This window comes from Podarcis raffonei, chromosome 14, assembly GCF_027172205.1.
Source record: "Podarcis raffonei isolate rPodRaf1 chromosome 14, rPodRaf1.pri, whole genome shotgun sequence".
NCBI classification, from domain to species: domain Eukaryota; kingdom Metazoa; phylum Chordata; class Lepidosauria; order Squamata; family Lacertidae; genus Podarcis; species Podarcis raffonei.
Genome location: NC_070615.1, coordinates 47,311,508 through 47,331,673, shown reverse-complemented (window position 1 = coordinate 47,331,673; position 20,166 = coordinate 47,311,508). Strand labels below are relative to the sequence as shown.

The 20,166-nt window shown below is 47.8% G+C and overlaps 1 protein-coding gene across 2 annotated transcripts in view; it reads right to left on the bottom strand.

Annotated features, from left to right (window-relative positions):
- Positions 1-20,166, bottom strand: part of SREBF1 (sterol regulatory element binding transcription factor 1) — a 48,161-nt gene that overhangs the window by 1,399 nt on the left and 26,596 nt on the right. For both annotated transcript variants that reach the window (XM_053366189.1, XM_053366190.1), the window contains exons 12-18: positions 19,005-19,173; positions 18,017-18,125; positions 16,177-16,280; positions 15,364-15,496; positions 13,992-14,142; positions 2,997-3,182; positions 1,057-1,168 (exon numbers count right to left, since the gene is read on the bottom strand). In XM_053366189.1, the coding sequence (XP_053222164.1) occupies positions 1,057-1,168; positions 2,997-3,182; positions 13,992-14,142; positions 15,364-15,496; positions 16,177-16,280; positions 18,017-18,125; positions 19,005-19,173 (964 nt within the window). The remainder of the gene's footprint in view (positions 1-1,056; positions 1,169-2,996; positions 3,183-13,991; positions 14,143-15,363; positions 15,497-16,176; positions 16,281-18,016; positions 18,126-19,004; positions 19,174-20,166) is intronic.

The window sequence follows — 20,166 nt, the reverse complement described above, 5'->3', positions numbered from 1 at the left end:
CGGGGGGACCTTGGGAGCCAGTCACCGCCTCTCTCAACCTAACCTGCCTCACAGGGTGGTTTGGGGGATTAAATAGGAGGGGAAGAACCATGTTATTTTCACTCCTAATGCTGGGCTCTACCCTTTCAACTAGGGACGCGGGTGGCGCTGTGGGTTAAACTTCAGAGCCTAGGACTTGCCGATCAGAAGGTCGGTGGTTTGAATCCCCACGATGGGGTGAGCTCGCGTCACTCGGTCCCTGCTCCTGCCAACCTAGCAGTTCGAAAGCACGCCAAAGTACAAGTAGATAAATAGGTACCACTCTGGCGGAAAGGGAAACGGCGTTTCCGTGCGCTGCTCTGGTTCGCCAGAAGCGGCTTAATCCTGCTGGCCACATGACCCAGAAAAACTGTCTGTGGACAAACGCCGGCTCCCTCGGCCAGTAAAGCGAGATGAGCACCGCAACCCCAGAGTCGGCCACGACTGGACCTAATGGTCAGGGGTCCCTTTACCCTTTTAACTATCCCTCCCTACAGGCCCTCTCAGGTGTTATGATTGGGGTGGGGTGCTGCGGTGGAGACTGGCCCCTTAGGGCAAATGGGGCATGTACTCAGCTAGACCCCACCTCTCTGCCTTCTTACAGATGGTCCAGAGAGGAGGCAAGCAGGGCCCCAAGGCGGAAGAGGCATTCAGGTGTAAGGAGCAAGAAATAGCTCACTTGGCAGAGCATGAGACTCTTAATCGGAGGGTCGTGGGTTTGAGCCTCACATTGGGTGAAAGATTCCTGCATTGCAGGGGGTTGGACTAGATGGCCCTCGGGGTCCCTTCCGACTCTATGATTCTATGAAATCACCCGCATTCAGAGGGAAGGGCTGTAGCTCAGTTGCAGAACACCTGCCTTGAATGCAGAAGGTTCAATCCCCAAAGATATCTCCGGGTGGGGCTGGGAATCTCCCCAAAGAGTCACTGCCGATCAGTGGAGGCAGTACTGAGCTGGGCGGACTAGTGGGTCTGATTCGGAGTAAGGCAGCTTATGGTGGTTCATGCATGGACCAAGCCCACACCCCTGTCACTCACCTCCTTTGATGCTCAAGGCAACTCTCTTGCGCAGGCTGCGGTCCAGCAGCTGCTGGGTCCGAGTGGGGCTGGCTCGGGCCATCAGCCGGGCCGTCGCCTCATGGAGGAACACCTGTGGGGGGCAGGCCAGAGTCAGGAACCACCACACTCCCCCCAGCACCACCCACCGCTGCCTCCCACCAGAACCGCCACGAAAACCAGCGCTGTGTCGAGATCTCTCTCCCAGGGTCTCTAAAGTTTCTGTCCTCCGCAAAAGAGGCTTGGGGTTTCCTGCCTCGTTCTCAGAGCACCTGAGAATTTATTTAGAAATCCGTCCGACTTCTGGTGGCCAAAGGCTTTTGAGCTGACTTCCCTGTGGCAAAGCAGCCAACTCTCACACGCATGTGTGCTTTTCTTTACAGGAAAGATTTCTCCGGCGTTTTGCAGCCTCCCCAGGTGCCTGCTTTTCCTGATCTGGTTTGATTGATGGCTGGGCACCCAGGGAGGCTGCAGAGCACAGACCACCAGCGAGATGAGTGGCAGAATGAAAGAAGGGATGCTCACAACAAACACCCCTTGGCCATCAAAAGGAAGGCAAGGATGACACAGACCCTGCACCTGTGAGGATTTCAGCAAAAATTTGAAACTTAGCCCCCTTAACAAACTACAGCCCCCAGGATTCGGGGGGGGGGCTCGACTTTTAACATGGTATATGATGCAGATGTGACCTCAGAGCCTCACAACACGCAGAGGGCTGCAAATTCCACATTGTCAAGCCCTTAACAGCTTGGGACCAGTTTAATTACAAGATCTGCCCACTCGACCAACTGATCAGTGGAAACAGCACTGTTAAAGGTGCCATATAATACCCATTCCACATTTGTAAGAACTCAATATTTTAGTGTGGCAGCACCTCCACTTTGGAACTCCCTGCCTATTGATAGCAAGCAGGCGTCTTCAAGTGCAATCTCCAATTCCTGCACAGACAAGTCTATTCAGATGCTGAGAAAGCGGATGGGAGTTCTGACCACTTTCTAGTCCGTTGCTACGTTAACTTTACAAAAGCTTTAAATTATTGTTGATTTCATGGTATTATCTTTCCGGTAAACCCCTTTGAAGGTTTTTTTAAATAAAAAACAACAGCAATCGAGCTGTATATAAATTTGGTATGCAGGCTGAGACCCTACCTGCCCGCAGACTGTCTCGCCAGAGTGGTGCATGCTCTAGTTATCTCCCACTTGGACTACTGCAATGTGCTCTATGTGGGGCTACCTTTGAAGGTGACCCGGAAACTACAACTAATCCAGAATGCGGCAGCTAGACTGGTGACTGGGGGCGGCTGCCAAGACCACATAACACCAGTCTTGAAAGACCTACATTGGCTCCCAGTACGTTTTCAAGCACAATTAAAAGTGTTGGTGCTGACCTTTAAAGCCCTAAACGGCCTCAGTCCAGTAGACCTGAAGGAGCATCTCCACCCCCATCGTTCTGCCCAGACACTGAGGTCCGGCGCCGAGGGCCTTCTGGCAGTTCCCTCACAGTGAGAAGCCAAGTTACAGGGAACCAGGCAGAGGGCCTTCTCGGTAGTGGCACCCGCCCTGTAGAACGCCCTCCCACCAGATGTCAAAGAGAACAACTACCAGACTTTTAGAAGACATCTGAAGGCTGCCCTCTTTAGGGAAGCTTTTAATGTTTAACAGACCACTGTATTTTAATACTCTGTTGGAAGCCGCTCAGAGTGGCTGGGGAAACCCAGCCAGATGGGTAGGGTATAAATAATAAATTCTATTCTATTCTATTCTTCTTATGGGACAAATAAAATAAACAGACTGGAGAAGTCTCTGAATCGGCATGAGACAGCTTCATAGGGTTATTAAAAATCAGCGCTCTCGACAGCGACGGCCGCATTGCAGAGCCAATGAGGAGCTTACAGGAGCAGAGAAGCCCAGCGCCGCACTCACCCTGTGCATGGCAGCCTTGTCCGCTTGCGCCAGGCGCCGGAGGCTGCTGAGATCCTGCTGGAAGCCACGGAGCTCAAGGGTGGAGGCTTGGTAAGGAGCGCCATGCGGCTGCCCTGCTTGCATCTGCTGCTGCCAGAGCCTGGTGCGAGTGATAAGCAGGAGGTCACACAAGAGGAACTGCACAGCCTGAGAAAGAGAGAGAATGCAAGAAAGTAAGAAGAGACCTCCTGGATCAGGCCAATGGCCCACCTAGTCCGGCATCCTGGAAGAGCAGATTAAAGAGCTTTCCATCTGCTCGATGGAAGCAGAAGTTATATTTTCTGAAAATTCTGCAGAAAAACAATCTCTCAAAGGACCTGTTGATGGCATTTTACCATTGTACTGTTGAGAGTGCATTAACGTATGGTCTGTGTGTGTGGTTTGGGAGCTGCACGGTCAGAGGAAAAACAATGCTGTCCAGGGTTGTAAAGACTGCGGAGAGAATAATTGGGTGCACTCTTCCCACCTTGAATCAAATCTATGCTTCCAGGTGCCATAAGAAAGCTGCAGAGATAGTGCAGGATAGTGCGCACCCCGGAAATGATCTCTTTCAGCTTCTGCCTTCTGGAAGAAGGTACAGGGTTATAAAGAGTAGGACTAGCTGCCTGAGAAACAGTTTCTATCCAAATGTGATTTTGGTTTTAAACACAGTGTACTCTATGTGAGTATACTGTATTTTAAAATGGGGTATCAGAGTTTTTAGGGGGCTAACCAGGTTGGGATAGCAGGCTTGTTGGTTTTTGAATGTCTTATGTAGATTTTTCAATTTCGTTGTTCTGTATGGGACAATGACAATGGAGTATATGATTTCTACTCCGGTGGAGAGTTTCCCTTCGACAAAGTGTAGGATCATGGCAATGAAAATAATGAATAGAGTTGGGGCAATAACACAACCCTGTTTCACACCTGATCCCACTGTGAATGGTTTACTTTGAGAGTCGTCGTTATCCAGGACTTCCGGAGGCGGCGCAAAACCGTGATGGCGGACCTCTTCGAGCTCTGAAGAGGGGCACCGCAGAAAAGGGTTGCTCGCGACGGCGCAGCGGCAACCCATCAAGATAAACCACGGGCAGAGTGAGTCCGTGGCCGTGGGACCCGGCGGGCACCTGGAGCGACCCCGAAATCACAAAAGGAACCCCGTAAGGGGCTCCGGAGTGAAGGAGGGGGAGCGGTGCTGTGGGTTCATCGCTCTTTCTGCGGAGGCGAAGCCGCGCGGCTGTCACGGATGAGCGCTGACCTTTCTTCCAAGAAACATCGGGCTGAAACATCAAACCCGTGAGTAAGGACCTAAGATTCTACAAATCAAATCGGAAAATTTGGCTAAAAACGGGAGACGAGAAAGAGGAAGTCCGTCTTCCGACACTGCTTTCAAGATCAAAGCAGACGGTCTAAAGAGCGGAAAGCGCTGTGAACAGGGAAGCTTTGAAGCTTTAAATCGGGACTTTCGTGCACATTTGAATTTTACTTTTAAAGAATAAATACAGCATAAAATTGACCTGGAGCGGACACCCCAAGGGCAAGGGAAGACTCTAACCCCAAATTCCCGGGTGGCCGGGTAAAGTTGTTTAAACTGCGGAACTGTTGCAAGCTTCCAGATACTTTTGTAACTGGATAGTGTAATTTTGAGCTCACCTAGCTGAAGTGGATACAATTGCAGGCACCTTGCTGGAACTTTGTTATATGTTTAAAAGGGCTCTGCAGGACCTTTCTTTTAGCGTGCTGGAACTAATTTGCTTTTAAAATTGTTTTTAAAGTTGGAATAAAGAGACTTTAATTGCGGAAAGTTACCTTCTTCTTACTAAAACTTTGGTGGCACTCCCCCTAGAGGACATTGGGAATATAGAGGCCTGGGAAAGTTTCTCTGTTTACCTTCTCTCAATAGACTGTTTTTAATTCTGGACTTGCCTTTCCCATGGGATTACAACACTTGACCTTGAACGTTGACTGATGAGTGGCACAGGAAAGACAAGAGCAGCCAAAGCTAAGGAAGCTAAGGAGAAAGAGAAAGCAAAAAAGCAAGCACAGCTTTTGCAAACAACTTTAACTCAGGGACGTAGATTATCAGTTCCAGCTGTGCTTGCGACACAAAAAGTAGAAACCGAAAAGCCTGAAAAATCTGAAGAGGAAGATATGGCAGCAGGAGGAGCTGAGGCAGTACTGAAACAAGTTTTGGAACAATTGTCAGCAATAAATCAAAAAATTGATAACCAATCAACAAAAATTGACCAAGCAACATCCTCGATCCAGAAATTGACAGATCAGGTTTCCCAACATACCCAAGCAATTGAAAAATTGCAAGGAGCAACAGAAGAGAATCGTAAACTGGCAGGGGAAGCCGTTCAAATTGCAACATCAGCTAAAAAAGAAGTCGAGGAAGTTAAAGCGGAAGTCAAGCCTCTTCATAAACAGATAGGGGACCAACAAACCTATCTCTCGTTGGTGGAATTGAAAAATCGCGAGACCAACCTCAGACTAAGGGCAGTCCCAGAAATTGAACAAGAAGATTTGAAAGGACTTTTGACAACAGAGTTTACAAAGTTCTGGGACTTAAAAGAAGAAATTGATTTCAAAATTGTATCGGCTTTTCGGTTGGGAAGATTAGTAAGAAAAGATAGATCCAGAGACTGCTTAATAGCTTTGAGATCAAGGGAGGAGAGAGACAAAATACTAGGCCTACACTTCAAAAACTCAATTGTGATACAAGAGAAAAGGGTGGAAATTTACCGAGATATTCCTAAACAGTTATTGGACTTGAGAGCCACCTACTCAGATTTGGCTAAGTTGCTGAGACTCAACACAATTCCTTACAGGTGGGAGTTCCCACAAGGGCTATCATTCACTTACAAACAGAAGAAGGTTAAAATAAGATCACCAGAGGACTTACAAAAGTTCCAGCACGATCACGGAGAAGACCTCCAAAAAGAAGCAGCAGCTAATTGGCCTATACCCAACCCAGGTGGAGCAATACCTGCACCTTCGGAACCAGAGGAGAAAGAAGATACACCGCTCTAGGTGTAGCAGAATAGTTCAGGATGTCTCTGCGGCTACTCAGTTGGAATATAAATGGCGGAAATTCCCCGGAGAAAAGAAGGAGGTTATTTCACATATTGAAGAAAGAACAATTGGACATTATTTGCCTACAAGAAACCCATGTGACCAGGCTCCACAGGAAGGTTTTGGTAAATAAAAGATTAGGCCAAGAATTTATTTCGTCTGACAAAGTAAAGAAAAGAGGAGTGGTGATCTACGCTAAGGAGAGCCTGATACCCAAATTTCTATTTAAGGATGAACAAGGAAGAATTTTGGCAATTGAAATTCAAACCCAAGGAGAAAAAATATTGATATTAGGAATTTATGCCCCAAATGACGGGAAATCAGAATTTTTCAAGAAGCTGCATGAGACGTTGCTGGACTATCTGGATTATGCTAACATCATAATGATGGGAGATATGAATGGAGTGGTGTCTACACATATGGATAAGTCTTACAACCAAAACTTAACATCAGACGGCAGACTGCCCAAAACTTTTTTCGAACTGACTGACAATCTGGATTTGATCGACATATGGAGGACAAAGAACCCCCTAGGTAAAGAAGGAACTTTTTTCTCTGAGGCCCACCTGTCTTGGTCAAGGATCGACCAAATCTGGACCTCCAGGGGGCTGGCACCCAAGACTAAAAAGGTGGAAATCTGCCCAAAAACATGCTCCGACCACAACGCCTTGAAAATAGAACTTAGATTAACTCAACCCGGTTCCTTCAGATGGAGAATGAATGACACACTACTAAGAGATCAAGAGATTGTGAAAAAGGCCCAAAAAACATTAAAGGACTATTTTGAGATAAATCTGAATACTACAGTTGAAAAAAGAACGATCTGGGACGCAAGCAAAGCTCTTATGAGAGGGTTTCTGATACAACAGAATTCAATCAAGAAAAAACTCTGGAACGGAAAGAAGGACAAAATATTGGAGAAAATACACCAAGGAGAAAAAAAACTGAGAACCAAACCAAAGTCCAAGGAGGTGCTGAGAGAAATTAAATTCCACCAAGCAGAATACTCAAAATTGATTAATCAGGAGATTGAATGGAAAATAAAACAGATGAAGCAAAGATCTTTTGAATCAGCAAATAAATGTGGAAAGCTGCTAGCTTGGCAGCTGAAAAAAAGACAAAAGCTAAACACGATAACAAATCTAGAGATTGATGGAAGGATCGTACAGAAACCAGAAGAAATTAGGAGGTGCTTCCACAGATACTTCAAAGAACTGTATGCACAGGGGCCCCAGAAAGAATCAGAGATAGATCAATTTTTAAAGATAAATGGACTATCAAAAATAACTCAAGATAAAAGATCAATCTTGAACTCTACAATAACCTCACAGGAAATTGAAGGTGCCATTCAGAATATGCAACTAGGCAAATCTCCAGGCCCGGATGGACTTACCTCCAAATATTACAAGGTTCTGAAGGACTATTTGATACAACCTTTGTTGGAGGTATGTAACCAGATTATGGATGGGAAGAGGGCACCAGAAACGTGGAAAGAAGCCTTCATCACATTGATACCTAAGTCAGAATCTGAAAAGACTCAGCTTAAAAACTATCGTCCCATCTCACTCCTAAATGTGGATTACAAAATATTTGCAGACATTTTGGCAAATAGACTTAAAAAAGTCTTAAATGAAGTAATTCATAAAGACCAAGCTGGCTTTCTCCCTGGTAGACATTTATATGAGAACACTAGAAACATCATTGACATTTTAGAACTTTTGCAGACTAACAGGAACACAAGGGCGGTGTTAATCTTTATTGATGCGGAGAAAGCATTTGACAACATATCTTGGATGTTTATGAAGAAGAACTTGGAAGGGATGGGAGTGGGACGGGGGTTTGAGAATGGATTACATGCAATCTATTCAGAACAAAAAGCTAAATTAATAGTGAACAATGTGGTGACGGAGGAATTTAAAATTGAAAAAGGGACACGACAAGGGTGCCCTCTATCCCCTCTGTTATTTATTTCAGTCCTGGAGGTGCTATTGAATATGATCAGAGAGGACCGGTTGGTACAAGGGATAGAGGTCGGAGTGAAACAATATAAACTGAAAGCTTTTGCAGATGACCTAGTTTTGACACTGCAGGAGCCAGAATCCAGTACAAAAAGAGTTCTCGAACTTATATCTGAATTTGGTCGGGTGGCGGGATTTAGGTTGAATAAACAAAAAACTAAGGTTCTGACCAAAAATTTAACAATTACAGAAACAGAGGGGTTTCAGAGAGAAACAGAACTGAATGTGGTTAAAAAAGTGAAATACCTTGGGATCTATTTGTCCTCCAAGAATTTGAATTTATTTAAGGATAATTATGAGAAATGTTGGTTGGAAGTTAAAAAGGATTTAGAAATTTGGTCAAGATTGAAACTTTCCTTGTTGGGAAGAATTGCAGCTATAAAAATGAATGTGTTGCCGAAAATGTTATTTTTGTTTCAAACCTTACAGATCGTGGACAGAGTGGATTGCTTTGGAAAATGGCAGAAGGATATATCTAGATTTATCTGGCAGGGCAAAAAGCCCCGAATAAAGTTTAAAATATTAACAGATTCGAAAGAAAGAGGGGGGTTTGCCCTGCCGGACTTGAGGTTGTATTATGAAGCTGCAGCCTTCTGCTGGCTGAAAGATTGGTTTTTGTTGGAAAACACCGATGTCCTAGATCTGGAAGGTTTTAATAATGCTTTTGGATGGCACGCATACCTATGGTACGACAAGGTTAAAGCACATAAATTGTTTAAAAGCCACATTGTCAGAAAAGCAATTTTCGCAGTCTGGATGAAATATAAAGACTTACTAGAGAGTAAAACTCCGAGGTGGCTATCACCAGTGGAGGCCAAGGCCCGAAAAAGACCCAATATGGAGGCCTATTGGCCGAAATATTGGGAATTGACTGAAAAAATTGGAGACAATTGGAAGTTGCAGAGCCAGGACAAACTAAAAAATAAGGTGCGAGATTGGCTACATTATGCTCAAATTCAAGAGGTTTTCAAAATGGACAAAAAAGTTGGTTTCCAGGTGGAAAAGTCGAAACTAGAGACAGAATTGTTAGAACCAAAGACAAAGCTGTTATCTAGAATGTATAACTTGCTGCTTATGTGGAATTTACAGGATGAGACAGTTAAATCTGCTATGATTAAATGGGCACAGGATGTTGGACACAACATTATGTTTGAAGACTGGGAAAGGTTATGGAACACCGGAATGAAATTCACGGCCAGTACGGCCTTGAAGGAAAACATTATGAAAATGATATACCGGTGGTACATGACCCCAGTCAAGTTAGCTAAGATACATCACCTGTCTGACAATAAATGTTGGAAGTGTAAGGAAGCAGAGGGGACTTTCTTTCACCTCTGGTGGACATGCCCAAAGGTTAAGGCTTTCTGGGAAATGATTTACAATGAGTTGAAAAAGGTATTTAGGTATACCTTTCCCAAGAAACCAGAGGCCTTCCTGTTGGGCATGGTAGACCAGAAAGTGTTAAAGAAGGACAGAACTTTGTTTATGTATGCTAGTACAGCAGCAAGAATACTCATCGCAAAGAACTGGAAGACACAAGATTTACCCACGCTGGAGGAATGGCAGATGCAGTTGATGGACTACATGGAGATAGCTGAACTGACCGGCAGAATCCGAGATTTGGATGTAGAAACAATTGAGGTGGACTGGAAAAAGTTTAAAGACTACTTGCAAAAGTATTACAAACTGTATGAATCTTAAGACGGTGCATGATTTGGAAATGATACGCTTTAGCAATTATGATTAAGTAAATAGTAAACTAAGTGATAAAAGAGAAAAGGAGATAATATGAAATTGAACATGTTACGTTTATTTTAAAGGTATAAAAATTGTGACATAATACATTGAATATAGATACATAACATGTAAAAGTTACAATAAGGTATGACATAAGGTAACAAATTGCTGACATTGTTAATATAAAGAACGCAGAATCGGAAGGGGTGGGGAAGTCCAAGTTGGGATTTTTGTTAAAAAAAAAAAAAATGGTTTCTTGTAAACTCCTTATTTGTTTGTAATGTATAAAATTTGGAAAGAAACGTAATAAAAAATATTATAAAAAAAAAAAAAGAGAGTCGTCGTTATCTGCAATTGTTGCTGTCGTATTACCATGGAGGAGCCGAATGATATTCACAAATTTATCTGGGCAGCCAATTTTCAGAAGGACAGTCCACAGAGCATTGCGATTTACAGTGTCAAAAGCCTTAGTCAAATCAATAAATGCCATATACAGGGGTTGGATTTGCTCTCTGCATTTTTCTGAAAGCTGTTGAGCAGTGAAAATCATGTCCACTGTCTCCCTAGAAGGCCGAAAACCATTTTGGGATTCAGGAAGGGTCACCTCAGATATTGATAAGAGACGGTTTGCTAAGATCCTTGCAAGAATTTTGCCGGCCGCTGCTAATACGGACTTTGAAGACACTCGAACTCAGGACGCAAAGGAGAAACGTGCTAAGAGGAAGGCACGCTTGGCAAATCCACACCATGATCAACTCCCACCTGGAAACCTATGTCCCCACTGTGGAAGGACGTGTGGATCCAGAATTGGCCTCCACAGTCACTTACGGACTCACTGTTAAGACCGTGTTCATGGAAAACAATCTTACTCGGCTACGAGGGATTGCCAAAGAAGAAGAGTCACCGAGAGACAGGAAGGGCTGACAGTTGGTGGGTGGAGGGTGTTGGGCTGACGACAGGAGCGAGCCAGCAGTAAATCACACTGTGCAAGTTGGAGTTGATTCTTTATTAGCAAAAACACAACTTGCACATAAGTGTCAGGCCTCACAAGCAGAACAGCTCATCTCTGGTAGGTCTTGCCCCCTTGAAGCAGTTTCTGAGGCTGAAGATCTCTGCCTCCCCATAGCTGCCTAAGTCCCCTTCTCTCCAGGGTTTTCTCCAAGCAATCTGAGACTGTGCCTGTGTGACCCTAATTTCTCTTCTGCCCTTTTCATGCCTCTTCTGGTTCTGGGAGGCAAGTGGGGAGGGGAGCTTGTCGCATGAAAGGGAGGCACCCATGACGCTCTGCCTCTTGGCCTCCCTCCTCTCCTCCTTCAGCTTCTGCCTCTGAGTCTGGACTGCTCTCTGCCACAGACTCCTCCCGCTCACTAAGCCCTGTTGCCTCTTCAGCTTCCAACATCTCCTCCTCCCACTCTTCTCCCTCTGACCACTCATTGAAGTCCCACCACCCCTCCTCGGGCTCTGAGCCTTCTTCCCTTGGGGGTTCCCCAGCTGGTTCCTCCCACCATTCCTCTGCGTCCAACCCCTCTGTGACAGCCCAAGGTCTGCCCCGATCAACCTCCTGCTCCTGCCTCTTCTCACAAGCCCTGGGCTGCTGCCACGACCCTCCGCTGGGAGAAGCGGCCTCAGGGCTGCACTGGAGGGGCATTGCACACTTTGGCTGCACATGCAATGCAACTACAATGCACCCCCGACACCACCACAATGCCCCTCCCCCCCCGCCTCTGCACAGCCTCCCGGTTTCCGAAGCCGCCAGAGTTGGGGAAAGGTTGTCCTCAGAAACAACGAGACCAGGATGTTTGGAGAGAGAGAGAGAGAGAGACAGATAGGTGCGGAACTTCAGGACCGGGGGCCAAATGTGGCCCTTTGAACCTTGCTCCTCAGCCCTTGGACCCTCCACAGACCACATGCCCCTGTCGAGACCCACAGAAACCCTCATTGACCCTGCTCTGCGCCCTCCCTGAGGACTTCTGCCTGGGCTGTACTAACGGCTCCTTGACTGCTTGGATGGAGAGAGATGAGCAAGTAGAATTGTGTGTGTGGCTAGAAGGCAGTCTATGGGTACAAAGGTACCGTATTTTTCCGTGTATAATATGCCCCCTTGTATAAGACGCCCTCTATTTTTTGGGACTCCAAATTGAGAAAGTGGGGGGAGATTGCCCAGAGTTGTTCAGCTTTTGGGGGGAGGGATTGCCCAGAGATGTTGAGCTTTTTCGAGGGGAGATTGCCAATAGTTTTTGAGCTTTTTTTAGGGAGGATTGCCCACAGTTGCTGAGTTTATTTTCTGAGGCGAGTGCCCAGACTTATAGAGCTTTTTTTGGAGTGGGGGTTGCCGAAAATCACTCACCCACAGGATCGCCACAGCCACGCACATCGCACGCAGATCAACGAACCCCCCCAATCGTCTGCACGCTCGCCGGAGGACATCACCAATAGCCAGCAGACCTTGCCACACCAACCAACCATCCACAAAAACAACACTTACAATCTCCAGCTTGTGGCAGCCACCAATCGCCTGTCCCACCTCTCCACTATCCTAGTATAAGACGCCCCTGATTTTTTTGCAAGATTTCTTAATAAAATAAGCTCATCTTATAGGCGGAAAACTACGGTATGCTGCATCTGCTGCTCTGCCCCCTTTTGCCTCTGGCCCCCGACTGCCTCAGCATGCGGCCCCCAGAAGGTTCATCACAAGGGAATGGGCCCTTGTGCTGAGAAAGTCCCTTCACCCCACAGATGCAAAAAACCCAAGATAGACAACTGCTCATGGCCCAGACCATCCACACCGTCCCCCTTAAGACTCATTGTCTTCCAAGCAGAACCCATTCCCCACTTAGCACCTCTCCTGATTCTAAACCCCACCCAGAGGGCAGGAGCTAAAGGGTTGCTGGGCCACCTCCATCACCCAGGTACCTCAGCCACTGTCTTCTCTTTTTTTGCAAAGGTGTTCATTTCTTCAAAATGAACAAAATCTGCTTTTCAGACACACAAAGGCTCCCAGGGCAGCTTGCAAACGTCAGTGACCAGAAGAGAGTCCCTGCCCTCCAGGCTTACACTCAAAAAGACACAGCACTAAAGGAAAGGTAACTGCGAGGGAGGGGGAAAAGAAAAAAAGAAAACTCAAGTACTCTTTCTTAGTTACAGAATTTTTGGAATTGAAGGACAGGGAGGAAGTGGGTTGAACCTGAAGAAAGGAAGGTGTCCAGACGATTGGGGGAGGGAAAGACATTGTTCCTCTTCAGCCACAAGATGTCAGGGGCTGAGCAGAGGAGGAGGAGTGGGGGAGACCACCTGCCCATCCTGACCCTTGCAGGGAGGAGGAAGAGGAAGACAGTATAGATTGACAACAGCGGTTTGAGGGAGGTTGCAGCTCAGAGGCAGATGAGGGGGTAAAGCTGGGAAATCACGGCAGAGGCAGAGCAACATCGGGCTGACACATTGTCATTAGAAAGCATCCCAGAGCCTCCGTCTCCCAGAACCCGGCGAGCCTTGAAAGTAGGAGAGCCAAGAGCTCAAAGACAGAGGGCAGGTAGCAGCTCCCATAGAGGAGGTGATGAGAATGAAGAATGAGCAAGTGGGAGAGACAGAGGGTGGAGATTCACTTGGGACCAGACCATTATCCAAGAGGCCGGGTTCTATAGCCTCTCTCTGTAAAGACTGAAAATAAAAAAGGATTGTAAGAAACTTTTCCTTGTCTTTACACTTTCCTGGGCAACCAGCCGGGAGCCGCTGACACAACTTGAGGCTCCATTTGGAGCACTTTAAGCTCCAGGACGAATCGGAAGCTCCAGACCAGGCACCCCCAAACTCAACCCTCCAGATGTTTTGGACTACAACTCCCATGATCCCTAGCTAACAGGACCAGTGGTCAGGGATGATGGGAATTGTAGTCCCAAAACATCTGGAGGGCTGAGTTTGGGGGTGCCTGCTCCAGGCAAACTAAACACCACCCCCTAGCCTTGCGCCAAAGCCTCATTCAGAATCTCAGCCTCTGGATCTGGGCCGCTACCCCCCCCCCGTACAACTACAGGCTCCACCTCCAGGGGGCAAGTAGGTACACATTAGCTCTGCCCACCCCTTTAAGCGCCACCCCGGCCTCCCGCTTGGCCCCGCCCAGGCTCCAGGCCCCGCCCCCACCGCAACTCACTCTGTCGATGGCACTGGGGGGCATGTTCCCTGCCAAGCTGTCTCGCAAGTAGTCGCCGGCTCTGTCGCACTGGCCCAGGCTGCAGTCGAGCTTGCCCATCAGCACCCGCGCAGCCTTGAAGGTATGCAGCGCTGCGCGAGGAAGAGGATTCCTGCAGCGAAGAAAGGAGAAGCAGGATGAATCGCCAACCCATCATTTCAGGGGAGGGGGGAAACCGCCCGCCCCCCATATCAGCAAAGTTCTGTGTGGGCTGAAGAGCTCTGGGAAAGCTGCAAGGTCTGCCTTTGGCCACAGAATCCTGTTTCCTTTAAATAAATTTTAAAAAGCTCAGGGTTTGTTTGCTTAAATTCAAGTTCCTAGCCCCTATGACTGTGGAACAATGCATCCTGAAAATGACCGGAATGAGAAAAGTTAGCTGAGCAAGCTCCAAGACGGAGCTTAAGAGCGTCAGAGCAGCAACCGGTACTCAGAGGTAGACTTCCCCTGAACTTGGAGGTTCTCTATAGCCAACAGAGGCCTCACAGAGGGTTGCAAAACCCAGCTCTGCACAATTTTGATTCTTCTTCGTTTGTTTGAGGAGGAGATGACCCTCAGCCCCCTGCCGATGTCGCTGACCAGCTTGGCTGCTATCACACTCCTTACAAGCTCCTTGCAGGATTTTGATGTCTTTGGCCAGTCTGACCTAGTGGTTAGGGTGTCAGGCTGGGGCGTGGGAGACCAGGGTTCAAATCCCCACTTGGCCCAATTTAAGGAGGATATTGACAAGCTGGACGGGTGCAGAGGAGGGCAACCGCGATGACCAAGGGTCTGGAAACCAAGCCTTACGGTTGAGGGAGTTGGGTATGTTTAGCCTGGAAAAGAGGAGACTTAGAGGAAATATGATAGCCATCTTAATATATCTAAAAGGCTGTCACATGGAAGGAAGGAAGCTTGTTTTCTCCTGCTCTGGAGAGTAGGACCTGAACCAATGGATTCAAGTTCCAAGGAAGAAGACTTCGACCAAACATCAGGAAGAACTTTCTAACAGTTAGAGCTGTTTGATAGGGGAACAGTCTCCCTTGGGAGGTGGTGGACTTCCCTGAAGGTTTTTAAGAAGAGGTTGGGCAGCCATCTGTCATGGATGCTTTAGTCAAGATTCCTGCATTGCTGCGGGTTAGACTAGATGACCCTCAGGTGTCCCTTGCAACTTTCTCTATAATTGTATGATGTTGACCTGGTCTCCCTCTCTCTCTCATAGGGGAGCTACCTCACAGGGGTTGTCATTAGGACAAAATGGGGACAGGAAGACCTCTGAGCCACCCTAAGCTCCATGGAGAAAAAGGTAGGATATAAACAACAGCAACACGTTAATATTTCCCCCCACCCCACTTACTCAGAGGCCTGGAGGGCCCTTGGCATCGATTCCACCAGCGGGTACAGGCGCTCCACAGCCTCGTCATCCCCTTGCAGCCCATGGATCGCCATGGCAACCACAGATGCCCACCAGTGGGCAATGGGATCAGTGCCTAGAGGAGGGAGAGGGACATGGTGTCAGGCGGATCCTGCCCAAAACACTGAACCTCTTATGGCAAGGTGGGGGGAGCGGGCTCAGAGGGCCAAATCCTTAGCTTTCCCCCCAACCCCTTGGACCGGAGGGGCGGAGATACCCAGCTGCCAGTTACCTGACAACTCCATCTCATCTCGCTTTATTGGCCGATGGAGCCGGCATACAGCTTCTGGGTCATGTGGCCAGCATGACTAAGCCGCTTCTGGCGAACCAGAGCAGTGCACGGAAACGCCGTTTACCTTCCCGCCGGAGCGGTACCTATTTATCTACTTGCATTTTCACATGCTTTCGAACTGCTAGGCTGGCAGGAGCAGGGACCGAGCAACAGGAGCTCACCCCATCCCATCGCGGGGATTCGAACCGCCGACTTTCTGATCGGCAAGTCTTAGGCTCTGTGGTTTAACCCACAGCACCACCCACGTGCCCTAGGAAATCAGAAAATGTTCTGATGCAAATCGCCCGCTGCAAAATGCCCTGATTTGCACAGAAAGACCATATCCCTATCAGCAGCAAAAGTGTCCTCCAGCCTCTATTTAACTGCACAAACCTCTGGCTTCCTTCTCCTCCCTGTCCCACAAGCCTCCAGTTCCCTTCCAGACCCATCCCGCCTAAGGAAACTCTTGGTTTGTTGCTCCCCACCTGTGGCAGCATCTAGACTGGTGCTGAGGGACGGCGTTGGGCTGGGAACGGCATCTGCACAGCTGTTGAGGAAATGCAAGTACTCCAGAGCGTCGGAAAATTCCCTGCAGCCAAACAGAGGAAACCAGGATGAGTTTTGGTATGCACGCTGGTGCCAGAGCTCCCGTTTCCAGCAATTTAACCTGGTTTGGGCTTCTAGTTGGGGAGGGGGCAGCCAAAAGGAAGTCCCCTCCCCAGTACCCCAATCCAGGACTTCCAAGAGCCCAAAGCGAGACACAAAACAATTAATGCGATTGAATGGCTTTTTTTAAAAAAAGAGAAGCATTAAATTGAAAGCTTGCCCAACCACCAGACCCTCTCCAAGGCCCCATCTCAATCCAGTTTGGACCTTACACCAGACAAGTGTCTCACATTTCCTCCAGAAACCCATTCACACAAGTCCTGACTGTGTGAATTGTGTGTTCAGTAGAATTCGGCCCTAAATATTCCTTTAGAGTCTGGGGCCTGCATAACTTAGGAAGAAGGTGGGATCTTTCCTTGCACATTTTGCCCGCAAGAAGGTTTTGCATCACGATGCAGCGTTGTTCCAGGGGGAGAGGAAGACGAAGTTCCCCTTGACATTTTTTGCAAATACCAATTCCATCTGAAATCAGCAGCACCATCCAGTTCTGGGGTTTCCCCAATCAACAGCAAACCCTTCCAACACTGTGTTGGAAAATTGAACTCCCCAGATATTCTCTATCAAGGTCTCTTCCACCCACACATCTGCAAGCACCCACAGCCCCCTTCTCCAAGGGGGGGAAAATAACCCAAGGTCACCTTGGGAAACCAGCTGCAAATGGCAGGAAGCAGGCAGGATCCCACTAGACCTCTGCTTAGTGGAAGATAAGGCTCTACAAGCCACAAGAACTATGTTCTCCCTCCCCTGTTGGAGGCAGTATGCTGGGAATTGCAGCTGGGAAGAGGACTGTTGCAGACCTCACCTATCGTTTCTTGGTGGGGATTATAAAACCTGTTGGCATGCCCTACGACCCAGCGGGAAATTATGGATGCAGCTGCCCTTAGGAAAGGGCTGTGGCTCAGGGCAGGAAAGGTTCTCGGTTCAATGGCTGGCATCTCCAGGTTTGGGCTGGGAAAAGGCTGAAACCCTTTAAAGCTGCTGCCAGTCAGTGCGGGGAAATACTGGGTGGTCGGGTGGTCCGATTCAGAATAAGGCAGCTCCCTGCGTTCCAAGGGGATAGGAAGGGATAATCTGGGAGCAAGTGACATGGGTGGGAATCCCCTCTCCAGGGCAGTTTGAAGGGGAATTGGGCCAAATATGCAACAAGGAGAATCAGTACGAACGGCCTCGGTCCAGTATACCTGAAGGAGCATCTCCACCCCCATCGTTCAGCCTGGACACTGAGGTCCAGCACCGAGGGCCTTCTGGCAGTTCCCTCGCTACGAGAAGCCAAGTTACAGGGAACCGGGCAGAGGGCCTTCTCAGTGGTGGCACCCGCCCTGTGGAACGCCCTCCCACCAGATATCAAAGAGAGAGAAAACTACCAAACTTTTAGAAGACATCTGAAGGCAGCCCTGTTTAGGGAAGCTTTTAATGTTTAATAGGTTATTGTATTTTAGCGTTCTGTTGGAAGCTGCCCAGAGTGGCTGGGGAAACCCAGCCAGATGGGCAGGGTATAAATAATAAATTATTATTGTTGTTGTTATTATTAAACACACCATTTAAATGTTCTCACTCAGCATCTATAAATTTGGGGATGTACCAGAACCGCTTGGAGCCAAGGCAGGAGAGAGCAACATGTACAGGGGCTTCAAGACCCGAAATCCGGTCCTCTCTTACCCCTCGTCGTGGCTGGCAGGCGCCTCACTCTCCAGCCTAGAGACACAGGAAAGGGCTTTCTCCAGCAAATGCTCACGGAACAGCTGGGTCACTTGAGCCAGGGGGTCGGCTGCGAAGGGGAGAGAGAGGGAAAGAACATCCTTTCTGATGGGGTTGACAGCCTTCATCTGCCTCAGCTGCAACAAAACATGTCTCTCCCATATTGGTCTCTACAGCCGCAGCAGGCGCTGTGACTCTCCAACAGCTTGACTTCATTCGCAAAGGTGAACTCCTCCATCGTCTCCCGAGACAGGGAGATGCCAGCCAATCACCTGACAGCACACCACGAAATACCCTCTTGGTCCAATGGGGGAAACGAATAGATTGGAGGACAACCCTTTCCCATGAAGCCCTTGGCTAACATGGCGCCCTCTGGAAGTTATTGGACTACAACTCCCATCAGGGCCAGGCAGCACAGCCAATGGGTAAGGGCTGATGGAGTTGGACATCCATCTGGAAGGAACTGGAGACAGATTGTGAAGCAGGCGGATTACTATCATCAGAACTACAATGCTGGCTAAACAATCAATCCGTCTTCCTTATAGGGAACTCTGGGAGTTGTAGCTCCGCAAGAGGAATAGGGGCCTCCTAACAACACTCAGCACCCTTAAGAAACTACAACTCCCAGGATTCTTTGCGGGAAACCTTGGCTGATTAAATGGCACTGCTTCAAATTTATACTGCAGATGGGTCATTGGGCATAGCTGAGATTCCCGCATTGCAGGGGTTGGACTAGATCACCCTCAAAGTCCTTTATGATTCCATGATTCCTGTCTATCAGGGGCCGCTGCCCATTTGATCCACACAACAACCTTGTGAGGAAGGTTAGGCTGAGAGAAAGTCGCCCGTGAGCTTCTCAGCAAAGCAGGGATTTGAACCCAGGTTTCCCTGCTGCTCCCCAAGTCCAGGGCTCCACCCTCTCGCGTCACACCAGCCGACTTCTCCATACCTGGATTACTGGTGGAGCTGTAGATGCTCTCCCGAGGGCAGCTCTTCACGGCCCAGTCTCCGTCCACGAAGAAACGGTGACCCACAGGATGGCAGAGCCACTGGAGGGCAGGAGGGACAGTCCCACTGTGGGACAGCAGCACCTGCCGGGCGCTGCTGAGGAAGAAGCGCTGCGCCACAAAAGGAAAAGGAAAGCCAATCAGGGGAGCCCTGGGGGTGATCCCAGCATTCTGTGCTTACCACTTGCAAGGTGGCCAGTGGCTACTTGCAAGCCTTATTTTTTTTAATAAAAAAATATATATTCCCCCATAAAATTTATATGCCACTTGACTGTAAAAAAAACCAACAACCCTCAAAGTAGTTTGCGAAAAGAACAAAACAATAACATGTTTTGAATATTTGCTAGACGCTGCTTTGGGCACAGCTGGTTGTGGAAATGTGGCATCCAAGTAAATGCGATCAATCAGTATTTTGAGGCCCTTCTTCATGTGCCTCCTCTATGTGAAGTCGGGATGGTGACAACACAAGAGAACAGGCCTTTTCTGCAGTGGCTCCCCGTCTGTGGAATGCTCTCCCTAGGGAGATTCGCCTGGTGCCTTCATTATATATTTTTAGTAGCCAGGCGAAAACATTCCTCTTCAACCAGGCCTCTGGCTGATTAATATTCTACAGCCTTTTAAATGTGTCTGTTGTTTTGGTTTTAATTATTTGCTTGTGTTTTTATCTTGTATTTTATTCGGCAGACCGCCCTAATATCTTGCAATGAAGGACTGTATATAAAAAAATAAAATAAAATAAAATAAAATAAAATAAAATAAAATAAAATAAAATAAAATAAAATAAAGAATGAAAGAAAGAAAGAAGGGGCTTTTTTCAGCTGGAACTTGCTTGAACTCAATTCTGGCACTTCTCAGGTTAGCACCATTGCCATCCAAAGAGAATGCAATAAGTTTTTTCTTTTCTAGAAAAATAGCAACAACAACAACAATTTGGCCCTCCAGGTGCTGTTGGACTGCAGTTCCCCTCACCCTCAAAAACCCTGGTCAATGGGCAGCCATGATGGGAGCTGTGGTTCGGCGACATCTGCAGAGCCCAAAGTTCCCTACACCTGATGGTGAGCTTAGCCCAAATGGAAGAGCTGAGGTAATATCCTGCACCCCACA